The sequence below is a fragment of the Panthera onca genome, chromosome D4 (assembly GCF_046562875.1).
Source record: "Panthera onca isolate mPanOnc1 chromosome D4, mPanOnc1 haplotype 2, whole genome shotgun sequence".
NCBI lineage: Eukaryota > Metazoa > Chordata > Mammalia > Carnivora > Felidae > Panthera > Panthera onca.
Window position 1 is genome coordinate 57,124,330 of NC_138351.1, and position 12,899 is coordinate 57,137,228.

General features: G+C 50.5%; 2 protein-coding genes across 5 annotated transcripts; one reads left to right on the forward strand and one right to left on the reverse strand.

The window, feature by feature from the left end:
- Positions 1-942: 942 nt before the first annotated feature.
- SIGMAR1 (sigma non-opioid intracellular receptor 1) lies at positions 943-3,943 on the reverse strand. Of its 2 annotated transcripts, XM_060609433.3 has the most exons (5): positions 3,842-3,943; positions 3,378-3,541; positions 3,033-3,233; positions 2,807-2,899; positions 943-1,993 (listed from the first exon to the last, which is right to left on the reverse strand). In XM_060609433.3, exons 2-5 carry the CDS (start codon positions 3,526-3,528, stop codon positions 1,767-1,769), a joined length of 672 nt encoding a protein of 223 aa, XP_060465416.1. In that variant the 5' UTR covers positions 3,529-3,541; positions 3,842-3,943; the 3' UTR covers positions 943-1,766. The 2 variants fall into 2 exon arrangements, with proteins under 2 accessions (XP_060465416.1, XP_060465417.1); XM_060609434.3 differs by lacking the exons at positions 943-1,993; positions 3,842-3,943 and adding an exon at positions 2,031-2,136 and having other exon boundaries at positions 3,378-3,663.
- A 5,479-nt stretch (positions 3,944-9,422) lies between these two features.
- On the forward strand, positions 9,423-12,748 carry GALT (galactose-1-phosphate uridylyltransferase). 3 transcript variants are annotated; one of them, XM_060609416.2, is made up of 11 exons: positions 9,423-9,551; positions 9,856-10,025; positions 10,256-10,331; positions 10,418-10,466; positions 10,587-10,716; positions 10,870-10,926; positions 11,081-11,203; positions 11,482-11,614; positions 11,718-11,801; positions 12,120-12,274; positions 12,570-12,748. In XM_060609416.2, exons 1-11 carry the CDS (start codon positions 9,470-9,472, stop codon positions 12,648-12,650), a joined length of 1,140 nt encoding a protein of 379 aa, XP_060465399.1. In that variant the 5' UTR covers positions 9,423-9,469; the 3' UTR covers positions 12,651-12,748. The 3 variants fall into 3 exon arrangements, with proteins under 3 accessions (XP_060465399.1, XP_060465401.1, XP_060465400.1); XM_060609418.2 differs by lacking the exon at positions 11,718-11,801; XM_060609417.2 differs by lacking the exon at positions 10,870-10,926.
- The last annotated feature ends 151 nt before the right edge of the window (positions 12,749-12,899 follow it).

Consider the following 12,899-nt stretch of genomic DNA (forward strand, 5'->3'; position numbering starts at 1 on the left):
TTTGCATTGTTGTCGAGGCCTCGGCCAAATTCTGTCATGGCCAACATGATGGTGCGAATGAGGTGTTGGAATGGTCATCTTGCCTGGGCCTCACATGCACTCAGAGTAAGAAATTTATAAACTTAAAAACAATTTTTTTTAACGTTTATTTATTTTCGAGACAATGCAAGAGACAGAGTGCAAGCAATGGAGGGGCAGACAGAGGGAAACACAGAATCCGAAGCAGAATCTAGGTTCTGGGCTATCAGCCCAGAGCCTGATGCGGGGCTCGAACTCACGAACTGTGAGATCGTGACCTGAGCTGAAGTCAGACACTCAACCCTCAGCTGACTGAGCCACTCAGGCACCCCAGAAATTTATAAACTTTTGATGTTGTTTCCAAATGGCCGTACATGTAGTCTTCTGTATTTCGTTCACTAGAAATTTGAGTTTTTAGAATCTACAATTTTTATAACCATGTTCCTTCCACTTTTGATATATCAGGAGGCCTAAGAAGTGAGAGTGGCCTGGATCTTACTCAACCTCAGAGAAGGTGAGGTAGGTGAGGTGTCAAAGCGCAAAATTTAAGAAGGCAAATGCAGAGTCCCTGGGATGAGTGTACCTTACACACCTCTTTTGCCTCACCCACCTCAGACACCACCAGGGGGTATGTCTGCTCTCTACCCCTGTGGGCCTCTACAAGTCAGGTGTCCTGGAGAAGTTAAGACTTTCTACTCTGGGTGGGGGTGGACAGGATATACTGGAAAGACAAAAATGATTATCGTGCCTCCATTAGCCCAAAAGTGGGTATACACTGCCACCCCGTGGCCACCCAGGATCGGACTCCAGGACTATTTTCAGAATGGCACCGGCAGAAGGCAAGACCAAGACACACACCATCTTACCCACCCCTGCATTTCTTCAAGTTAGCAGGTTTTCCTGCTGTTCAGACACACAAAGAAATGACTGTTCAACAAGTCTTTATTAACAGAGACAGGTGGACAGACATCAAGGGCAGTATGTGGAAGCTGTGATGAGGGTGTACGTGTGCAGAAAAGGCCTTTGTAGGCCAGGGATGGCCCCCTGGACCTAGGCTAACTTCTCTAGGTCCTCTGCCCAGCAGTGGGCCCTGAGCTGAGGCCAGCCTCCCCCAGTCACACTCCTAAGGGACGAATGGGGAAAGGCATGGGGTCTTTCAGGATAGAAGGACCCTGACCTCAGCATTCTCCATTCTTACAGTTCTCCCAGCTGACTTAGTTGCTAAGAGTGGGGACAGGCCATGAGAACACTTGCATAGTAAGGGGAACAGAATGAGGTAAGGCATATGGTGAGGATGGGGAGATGAGGGGGGCCTCCACAGGCAGCTCCCACCTCAGCTGCTGTTGGGTTGAAGGGTCAGGCCCAGACAGAGTATAATACCTACACCCATCACCAACTCCAGAGCCTTGACTGGTGGCAGGAAAGCTCTGGAAAAGGCTTGAGTTAGTGATTCAAGCTTGTGGTATGTCTGAATATGACTGGCCCCTTGGTACATGTAGGGTTCCCTCTCTGGATGGTTGTGAACGTATGATGCTGCCGTACACATGGGATTGTATCTGCATGTATGTCCCATATGTTCCCACGAGTCTCTGTATTTGGTTACATAAGCATGTGTGTCCCTGCTCGTACATCAGGAACTTAGTAGTTGCATGTTGTGTCCCTGTCTTTTCACATGGGCTCCAGAAAGTGGATGTATGCAGGCCTGCCTGCTCCTGTCCATCCACAGGTCCTCGTTCAGGCCTGGCTGGTCAGGGGTCCTGGCCAAAGAGGTAGGTGGTGAGCTCAAGCCGGAGGCCCCGGGCATAGGCGCGAAGAGTATAGAAGAGCGTGAGGAAGTCCTGGGTGCTGAAGATTGTGTCAGCCAGTGCGAAGGCCAAGGTAGATGGGATGACACCCCGACCATACTCCACCATCCATGTATTTGGCCCCCATTCCACAGCTGTTGCCTCACCAGGCCCGTGGACCACGGTCTCCCCTAGAGGACAGGGAGCACCCACATAAGGAGCCTAGCCCTTCCATTGCTGCCACCTCCCTAGCCCGTGGGCTGTCTAGGGGCAAGAAACAGAGCAGGAGCATCAGGAAAGGAAAAAGCCTTACCTCACTGGCCTGGTCGCCCATCTGGAAGAGTAAGAAGCCAAGATGGCCACTCCTAAGTTTTCCTCTGTGGCATCACCTGGCTCATGTCCTCTTTGGGGGTAAGCCAAGGAGGGCCACCTCACATGGCCAGGGGCCACTGTATGGGAGTCCTGGAAGTCTGCATTCCCAAGCCTCACTCATGTCAGGCAGAAATTTAGCTAAACTTGGGCTGGGCCTGTTAGATAGGGAGGGGTGGTTATAAGACTTGTGTGGCTGTCTGAGAAATGTTCAATTATAATGCCTGTCATGCCTATAACTTATCAATCTGAAACTTATGTGGAAATCCATAGGTCTACTTTTTATGTAAAAAAATGTTTCACTATAGAAAAAATGAAGACAACTGTCTGTCTTGTCTTTGGGGGTATGACAGCATATCTGATTACCCAACTGTCTCTCCAACAACTGCTGGAATATTGGATGAATAAAACAGTGTCTTGGTATATAAAAATCGGACGTGGTTAACAAGAAGTGGTTAAGTTTTGTTTCCTTTTGACAGAAGTCCTTGGACAGGGGCCCTTGGACCTGCTTCAACCAATAATGACCTGTGGCTTATCTGAGGGGTAAGGGAACTGAGGGGAGAGCCCCCAACATACCCCCTTTCCATGCCATGACCCTCCTCCAGTTATGGGCACCCCAGAATGAAGGGACCCACCTGGGTAGAAGACCTCACTTTTGGTAGTGCCCTCTCTCCACTGGTGGAAGGTGCCAGAGATGATGGTGTCGGAAATCTCAGCCCAGTAGCGCCCTGAGGGACAATCAGATGGACACCGAATATCAGGGTATCAGCACCAATATATGTCTTGGCCAAACATCCGAAAGGAGGGCATGGACCCTTGTACAGCCCCAGCCTCCCAGTTCGGCCCGCTGCCAGCACTGACCCGAGTGGCCGCCAGAGCCCAGGGCGGTGCCGAAGAGCAGCACGTACTCGGACAGCGAGGCGTGCAGAAGGCACATGGCGCCCATCCAGCCGCCCGCGTTCACAAACACCCACTGCAGCTCCTCGTCGGGCAGCACGTGGCCTGGGTGCAGCCGCCGTAATTCCACGATCAGCCGAGAGAACGCCAGCTCGTGGTCCAACCCTGGCGGAGGCAGAGGAACAACAGAATCTAAGCTAGAATCACTCGGAACTCGGGAAAGACGTCTCTGAAACTCCCAACTAAGCTCGGGCCTCCCCAGACCCCTGCCCTCCACCCGTTCGCTCCCCCGGTGACCCGTCGGCTCACCCGCATACTGCCGGGCCAGCTGCGCGATCTCTTCGTGCTGGAAGACGAAGCTTTGCGTGCCCAGCCAGAGCCAGACCACCTGGGCCAGCACAGCAGCGGCAGCCAGGAGCAGCGCGGCCCACACCCACCGCCGGCCCACGGCCCACTGCATCCCGGAAGGCGTCCTAGCAGGGAGAAGTGAAGGAAGAAACCGGGGCCTGGAGCTGTGACTTTTACTGCCTCAAAACCTGCGGCGCGCAGTTCACAACCGTACCCCCGCCACAGTCGTGGTACGGCTCGCCCTGGCCAATCAGAACAGTCCGAACACCCGGGCACCACCCCCTTGGGTTGAACCATTTCCTCGCGGGGAGTGTGGAGCGCCGAGGAGTGGGGTGGAGCTGCGCGCGTGACGCGATGGGACGGGGCTAAACCCTCCTAGCTGTCAGTGTTAGGGCCTAAGAGCGAGGTCTTTCCGAGTTCCTTACCGCGTGTGGGTGGTGGTCGGGGTAGGTGGCTGTGACAAGCAGAGTGGATTGGCCCCCTTCTCAAATTTGCAGCAGGCGATCGACTTGTGATTGTGATCTTTGCTAGCACAAAAAGTGGGAGGAGGCGCTTCTACCTAGGAAAAGTACGGAAGGCTTTCTGGAGGCGGTGACGCCTCTAAATGGTGTTTAGAAAAATGGGGAGGGGCATTCAGCGAATGAGACGTACTGTAAGAACAAAAGCACTATGAAGAGACAGCAAGGAGTCTTTTGGGGCCTTTTGGGGCCTACGATTCATTCTTTGTTTTGGAGCACAAAATGTGAGAGGAGAGCATTGTACACCAACAGGGTTATGGGGAGGGGAATGATAAAGGAAGAGAAGCAAAAGAGAAAAGCGGCAGCAGGGTGCAGTGATTAAGAAAGAAACGCTGGAACTGGATTGGTTGTTAAAAGACTGGCTCCTGCCAACCTACCAGTTGTGTGATCTTGGGTAAGCTACTTAAGCCCTGTGACTCGGTTTTCTCATCTGGAAAGTGGGATGAATAAAAGTGTCTACCTCATAGTACATACCTTAATTGTGATGAAGGTTAAATGAGTTAATATTTATAAAGCAATTAGTGCCTGGCAAGTGGTGTCATATGTGTTAGTTACATAAATAAAACACAAAGGAGAAAAGAACTAGAAGGACACAGCATCACACATGATAGTGATGGAATGAAGGGTCAACACAGTCAAATGTAATTAAGAGGTCTGATAAAATGATGGGAAATGGTCATTAGGTTTCTCAGTAAGGGCATGCAGCAGAGATGATGCTATACAAATCTATTTCTTTTTGCTCTTGGGCAGCCATATTACATTCCACAGTATACTCTGTAGCAGATGAAGCCATATGATTGTGTTCTGGCCAATGAAGTATAGGCAGGAATGAGGTATGCCACTTCCAGGTCTGGCTCCCAACGTCCTCTGTGAAATTCTTTACATTCTTACTCTTCCCCCATCTAATATCTTAGTAATAGGGAATTAAGTAGTGGAGAATTTTGAATGCTGCTTCGCCTCTCCCCCCACAATACACTTGCTAAGCCACTGAGTGGCGGGGGGGGGGGGGGGGGGGGGGGGGGGGGCGTGTTGTTTGCTACAGTAAGTTTACTTAACCTATTACAGGCTGCTAGACATATTACAGTGTATCGTGTAGGTAAGAGTAGAGGCTGGGAAGCTGGACTATTTTCTGAGAAACTTGGCCAAGAAGGGAAAGATAAAGAAGGGATTATCTAGAGGGGAATGCATGGTGGAGGGAACATGTTTTTGTATTGGCTCTGGCTTCTGTGATGCTTCTGAGCTGCCCATTCTCTTAAGAACCTTGAGGCTGAGGGGCTAACCCCAAAATCTGGTCTCTGCACCCCTGTTCCAAGCAAAGCCCTCTGGGACTGTCTAGGCCTGTGGCTCCCTTGGTCTTTCACAAGGATAGCACACAATGCTTAAAAAAAAATGGTCACAGCCATATTCTCCAGATGTTGTTAAGAAATCAAATTCAACCGAGGGGCGCCTGGGTGGCTCAGGCGGTTAAGCATCTGACTTCAGCTCAGGTCATGATCTCACAGTTTGTGAGTTTGAGCCCTGCATCCAGCCCTGTGCTGACAGCTCAGAGCCTAGAGTCTGCTTCGGATTCTGTGTCTCCCACTCTCTCTGCCCCTTCCCTGCTTGCATTCTGTCTCTCTCAAAAATAAATAAACATTAAAGATTAAAAAATAAAATAAAGGGGCGCCTGGGTGGCGCAGTCGGTTAAGCGTCCGACTTCAGCCAGGTCACGATCTCGCGGTCTGTGAGTTCGAGCCCCGCGTCGGGCTCTGGGCTGATGGCTCGGAGCCTGGAGCTTGTTTCCGATTCTGTGTCTCCCTCTCTCTCTGCCCCTCCCCCGTTCATGCTCTGTCTCTCTCTGTCCCAAAAATAAATAAAAAACGTTGAAAAAAAAATTTAAAAAAAAAATAAATAAAATAAAATTCAACCAAGTAAATTTGAAGATATAATTGGCCTTATTAAACAATTCATGAATCAGGCAGCACCCCATCTAGCAAGTAGAAAGGACCTCCAAGCAAGAGATACACAAAATGGAAGATTTTTATAGGAAGAAATCTGGAAAAAAAAAGTTTTTAGCAAAAGAAAAGGACTGTTCCAGGCAAGTTTCTTTTCTGTTAGGGGGAAGAGCAGGGGATCTTACCATGCAGATTACCTTATCTTCCTCTGGGGGAAGGAAAGGGCCCCATTGGTGCTAATTAGAAAATTCCTGACTGACCAGTTAAGACTACATCTCTGGGAAGGTTGAAACTGATGGGGTTTTATAGTGATGAGGGTTTGGAGCTGACAGCCAAGAGAGAATTTTCTTGAGACGTCTTTGGTGCAAAAAAGGTGATTTTATTAAAGCACAGGAACAAGACTCGTGGGCAGAAAGAGCTGCACTGGGATTGTGCAGAGTGACTGGTTACCTACTATGGAGTTGAGGGAGGTAAAGGCAAAAGGGAGACCTACAGGAGGACTTTGATATGCTAAAGAAGACTTATACAAAAGATGCCTGCCACCTTGCTATTGCCAAGCTAAGGTTGTTTTCCCTCTAGTAAGGCATTAACATTAAAACAGTAGGAGGTTCCTGGAGAAAAGTTACACTCTATTTTTACCTCAAGTATTTGTCAATGGGCTGCAGGTTATGAGGAAATTTAATTTTACCTGCCATTTCCTTCTTCCCTTTGTACCCTGTGTCACCATGGAGGGGAGGGTGATACTAGGGGTTCCAGGAAACTGGGTCTGTAGGTTTCTGGAGATTAGGCTATTGATAAGATTGCCTTTTTCTTGTAATTTACTAAGATATTTGTAAACCGATGGAGACTCATGTGCTGTATGACTGTGATCTCTGTCAGTTGGCCATTTGTTTTCTTTCCTTTCCTTTGCTCTTGGGCAGCCCAGGAATGCCTGAGGAATATCACACATATCCTACCTGCTGTGTGTGTGTGTACATGCGCTTTGCCCTCAGCTTGCCTTTTGCTCCCTCATCAAAACCACAATTAGTTTAGGCATTAAGCCCCAGTTTGGAGACTCCACTTAAGTGATGCCAGTTTGGGCCTGTGGTTTTCTTTTTAACAATGTTGCAGAAGAGATCACTCCTCTGGGATTTTATAGGCAGAGAGCTCCATAGGCCCCATCTCAGCCATTCTATTCTTCCCCCAAAAGTGATCTTGGGGAGACAGAGGGGAGGTTTGGAAATGTTCCTGAAGAGATGTTTCTGAAAGGGATTAGGAATTAGTTGGTATGATCCAAGAAGTGGCACCAAAGCATTGGTGTTCTTGGAAAAATAGAGCTGCCTCCAAAATCCAGTGACCCCAACAACAAAGATAGCTGAGAGAGAAAGGAAAGCAAATCTTGTATCTCAGCTCCACCCCCACCCCACCCCCAAGGATGAAAAGCCAGTGGTACCTGTAAAATCCTTGTTTCTCAGTTCCCTGCTCCCTGCCGCCTACCTAGTGGCCTCTTCAGATTCCAGTCTGAGGACCTAGGGCAGAGATTAGGTAAATGAACTGTGACCCAGTTTTTGCATTTGAGCTGCAAAACACCTGGGTTGACCTGGCCTGGGTTGGGGGAAGGGGCCTTCCTGCTACTGCCAAGCTCTGTCCTGAGTCTCACTGAAATCTCAGAGCCATTTTAGAGCAGTGAGAAGAATCTGGAAACTTGGGTTCAAATTTTAGCTTGGCCAGTCATCCTCTGGGTGAACTTGACGCTTCTGTTCCTCACTGTGGAATGAGGAGGAGGTTCAAACAATATTTAGACATCTCTCTAAAATTGCTAGGGGAGGGGGGCGCCTGGGTGGCGCAGTCGGTTAAGCGTCCGACTTCAGCCAGGTCACGATCTCGCTGTCCGTGAGTTCGAGCCCCGCGTCAGGCTCTGGGCTGATGGCTCAGAGCCTGGAGCCTGTTTCCGATTCTGTGTCTCCCTCTCTCTCTGCCCCTTCCCCGTTCATGCTATGTCTCTCTCTGTCCCAAAAATAAATAAAAAACGTTGAAAAAAAAATATTAAAAAAAAAAAATAAAAAAAATAAAATTGCTAGGGGAGAGGGCACCTGGGTAACTCGGTTGAGTGTCCAACTTCGACTCAGGTCATGATCTCACAGTTTGTGAGTTCAAGCCCCATATCAGGCTTGCTGCTGTTAGCATAGAAGCCCACTTCAGATCCTCTGTCCTCCTCTCTCTGTCCCTCCTCCACGTCCCCGCTTGCGTTCTCTTAAAAATAAATAAAACATTAAAAAAAAAAAAGTGCTAGGGGAAGGGCATTGGGTGACTCAGTCAGTTGAACTTCTGATTCTTGATTTCGGCTCAGGTCATGATCTCAGGAGTTGGTGAGATCGAGCCCTGCATCAAGATTGAGTCCTGCTCCGCCCTATCAGTGTGGGGGCCTGCTTCGGATAGTCTCTCTCTCTCTCTCTACCCCACCCCCCACCCTTACCCTGCTTGTGCTCTCTCTCTAAAAGAATAAACATTAAAAAAAAAAGTCTACAACTCTTTTAATGTTTATTTATTTTTGAGAGAGAGAGATACAGAGCACAAGTAGGGGAGGGGCAGAGTCGGATGTTTAACCGACTGAGCCACCCAGGCATCCCAAGAAGAGTTTACAACTCTTGATCTCGGGGTGATGAGTTTGAGCCCCACGTTTGGTGTAGTAAGTACTTAAAATAAAATCTTAAAATAATAAATCAATGTGCCAGCAGAGGGATTGATTTGAATTTTATCCTAGTATTAGCCAATTGGTTTGATCCAAGGAAACATTGGGAGAAGGGAAAGGGGTATGTAAAGGAAACACCCCTGATCCCACCTAGATGGTGGCTGGAGCTACTGATAGTCAAGCCCTCTCCCCACTTTCAGGTTTCTTGTAGCCCTCTCACACTGCCCACTTCTTGTGCTTTAGGCATGAGCATATAAGAGAGAGAATATGGTTACTTAGCCTTTTTTTCCCCCAAACCTGTTCTCCTGCCTGGAGGGGATGGGGTATGATTTTGGTAAAGTATTTACCCCTCCATGTAACAGCTGAGGCCAGGGGTACAGCTGAAGCAGATCAATCCCACCCTCACCGCCATGCTAGTTTGCCTCTTCTACACCATAAGCATTGAGCAAGTAAGTGAGGTGATTGTGGATCCAGGGTTATATCCTTACTTGGCCGTAGAACTTAAGCCGCGGGAGGGCCGAGGCCATGCCTGACTTGTGTAGAGGATCCCTTTGTCCTACGTGGAGCCTAGGTGTCTGGCACACAGTAAATATTCATAGATATTCAGTAAATATTTGCTAAACAAATGACCTCGAATAGAGCAAAGAAATCTTCTAAGCAGCTTGGAGCTGAGGAATCTGCCATAAGCAGCTTTTACAGAGATTCTTCTAGGGTAGTAACTTAGCCCTGGGGTGTACGGGGAGGACCAAAGTCACCCCCCAAAATGCCAGGCTTTCCAGAGTCCCGCCCGCGGTTGAGCGGGCGGGCCCTTACGCAGTCACGTGCAGGCATATGGCCAATCACCGGGGGGAGAGGCGGGGCATACCCAGAGGGTGGGAAGAGTCCGCGCTGCTGACTTTTCAGACGAATTCCACACCCGCAAGTGGTCTGATGTCGCGCAGCGGATCAGTTCCTGAGCAGCGCCAGCAGGCGTCGGAGGCGGACGCCACGGCCACAGCCTTCCGGGCGAGCGGTAACCGCAGGGCTTCTGGGACTCGCTGGGACGCGGAACCGAGCCCTCCCTTTCCTTAGGAAGTTATCGTCCCTACCCCCAGGTCCGCGCGCCCACCCAGGCAGGCCTGCGAGACGAAGGGACACGCCTGAGTAGGGGCCGGAGGTTAATTGGAGCTGGAAAAGCTCAAGCCCCGGCCTTTAGCTCCTTCCTGAACGGGACAGGGCCAAGAGGGTGCTTCCGAACTTGGGCCTGCTAGTGAGTGAGACCTAGGACAGAGGTGGTCTGAGAGTTTGGCTGACTGATCGTGCCTCTCTGTCCCCAGAACATCAGCATATCCGCTATAACCCACTACAAGATGAGTGGGTGCTGGTGTCAGCTCACCGCATGAAGCGGCCCTGGCAGGGGCAAGTAGAGCCCCCGCTCTTGAAGACAGTTCCCCGCCACGACCCCCACAACCCTCTGTGTCCCGGGGCCACACGGGCCAATGGAGAGGTAAGACTTTAGAACCTACATGTGCAGCTCGGCCAGGAGTAGTAGCTTCCCCTTAGAGCTGCCCCTCACCCACATGGAAGTGGACCTCCTTCTGGGTCATGTCGCACCAAGTCTTTCTGATCCCACAGCAGGCCTTCCACACTCCCTTGTAACCTGTCCAGCCCCTGAAGCCTGCCAGATGACAGGTGGGTATGAAGCAGCAAATGCTTCTAGCCCATTCTTGTCAGTAGGTGAATCCCTACTATGATGGCACCTTCCTGTTTGACAACGACTTCCCAGCTCTGCAGCCTGATGCCCCCAGTCCAGGTAACCTGGCTCTAGATGCTGTTGGAAAGAGAGGCTGGACCTCTTGGGGGACTTCTGCTGCAGAGAGTGATACCCCTCTTTCTCAGGACCCAGTGATCATCCCCTTTTCCAAGCAGAGGCTGCTCGAGGAGTTTGGTAACTATGGATTTCTTCACTTACCTTCATCCCAGGGCTTGGACTGAGCACGGGAGTTGGACCCTGCCCCTAGCACAGCCAAGCCCTATATCTGTCATCTCTCCCTCCATCACCACCTAGTAAGGTCATGTGCTTCCACCCCTGGTCGGATGTAACACTGCCACTCATGTCAGTCCCTGAGATCCGCACTGTCGTCGATGCCTGGGCCTCAGTGACAGAGGAGCTGGGTGCTCAGTACCCTTGGGTGCAGGTCTGTGAGGTCGCACCTTTCCCCGAATGGGCAGAGAGGGGGTGGTGCAGCTTTGGTTCTGGGAAGTGGCATTCCTGTTTTCACAGGGTGTGGTCTGGAGGGGCTGATTTGGTGTCTCTTTGGCTACTAAAGCTCCCTATCCCTACTTGATAGATCTTTGAAAACAAAGGGGCCATGATGGGCTGTTCCAACCCCCACCCCCACTGTCAGGTAAGTGAGTCAGGGGCTCCAGCGGATTTCTGGGGTGAGTCCAAGACAGTCCTGTGGGGAAGGGAACTAGAGGGACAGAGTAAGTATGCTTGTAATGTGGAGGCTTGGGGGTGAAGGATCTATCTGCCTATTCTCTCCTCCTGCCCCTTGATAGGTGTGGGCCAGTAGTTTCCTGCCAGATATTGCCCAGCGTGAGGAGCGATCTCAGCGGGCCTATCAAAGTCAGCATGGAGAGCCCCTGCTTATGGAGTATGGCCACCAGGAGCTGCTCAGAAGGGTAGGAGAAAGCCAGACCCTGTTTCCCCAAGGAGCCCCTAACCTCACCCCAAAAGAGAAAGGTGTGTGAAGGACGATAGAAGGAAAATAGCAGAGAGACTTGATGGGAAGCCATAGCAGTAATCTAAAGGAAAGATGATGGTGGGTTAGATTAGAATGGTAGTGGTGGAGGTGGTAAGAAGCCATTAGATTCTGGGTATATTTTTTCTTCTCCTGCCTATCTGCTGACAACCCCCACCCCTCCACCTTGATGACTTCATCTCCAATTGGTCTGGCCAGGAACGTCTGGTCTTAACCAGTGAGCACTGGTTAGTATTGGTCCCCTTTTGGGCAGTGTGGCCCTTCCAGACACTGCTGCTGCCCCGTAGGCATGTGCGGCGTCTGCCTGAGCTGACCCCTGCTGAGCGTGATGGTGAGTGTCCCAACTGGGACCCTGGGGCCAGGCACTGGGTACAGATGGCTCTGATAGGGCCAGCATCTGCGCCTCAGGCTGAGAGTCAGACTCTTGATTCCAGATCTAGCCTCCATCATGAAGAAGCTCTTAACCAAGTATGACAACCTATTTGAGACATCCTTTCCCTACTCCATGGGCTGGCACGGTAAGGCTTTTTGAGCCCCACCCATGTCTAGCCCCAACACCATTTCTGAGGTCCTGAGACCTAGCTCAGTGGACTGCAACCCCCAGCGGGCTTTGAAATACTTGCTGAGGGAAGTGTCCAGAGCAGGGATGCTGGGACTGAAGGTGGAACTGCAAACTTGGTGCAACTATGTCTCCCAGTGTTTTCCAATGTCTGGCCTACTCACTGGCAGGGAATGCTGGGAGATGTAGTTTTCAGGTACCTAGCCTGGTTTGGGTGTCGGGGCTAGTCTATAGAACTAAAAAATGGCCCTCCCCAATTATCTCTTTTTCCTGTCAGGTGCTCCCACAGGATCAGAGGCTGGAGCCAATTGGGACCATTGGCAGTTGCATGCTCATTACTACCCTCCACTCCTGCGCTCTGCCACCATCCGGAAATTCATGGTTGGCTATGAAATGCTTGCCCAGGCACAGAGGGACCTCACCCCTGAGCAGGTCAGGTTTCAGAGCACCCTGGTTCCTTGGGTTCCCTTTTCTCTCCCATTTCCCCAAAGGAGCCCAGTGATCATGACCCTGAGAACCTGTATAACATAGGCATTCCTGAGGACTCAGGAGCTGCTCAGCTGTAGCCTCTGGCTATTCTGGCAGTCCTTATCCTCAGCCTTCTGGTCCTACAAGCCTTCCCTCCGCTGTCTTCTAGGCACTCATTACCACTGTTCTACTCATACCACTTCATACCACCATTCTGGGCAGCCTTTATCCTCCCTCATTTGCCCCTGTTCCCTTTCAGGCTGCAGAGAGACTAAGGATGCTTCCTGAGGTTCATTACTGCCTGGGGCAGAAGGACAGGGAGACAGCAACCATCGCCTGACCACGCTGACCACAGGGCCTTCTGCTTGAGGGAACCAGGGCCTAGGGTTTGGGAAGATGTGGGATCAATAAAACTAAACTGTGTTTCTCAAACTTTAATCACATAGTCTAATGCCAGAGGATTATGAACTATAACCCTTGGGGATCTGGGTTAAAGGCACAGTGCCAGCCACAACTTTCCTTTGTCTACAGATATGCAAAAACTTAGAGTACAAATATTCCACCCCAAATCTCTGAACAAAATTAATAC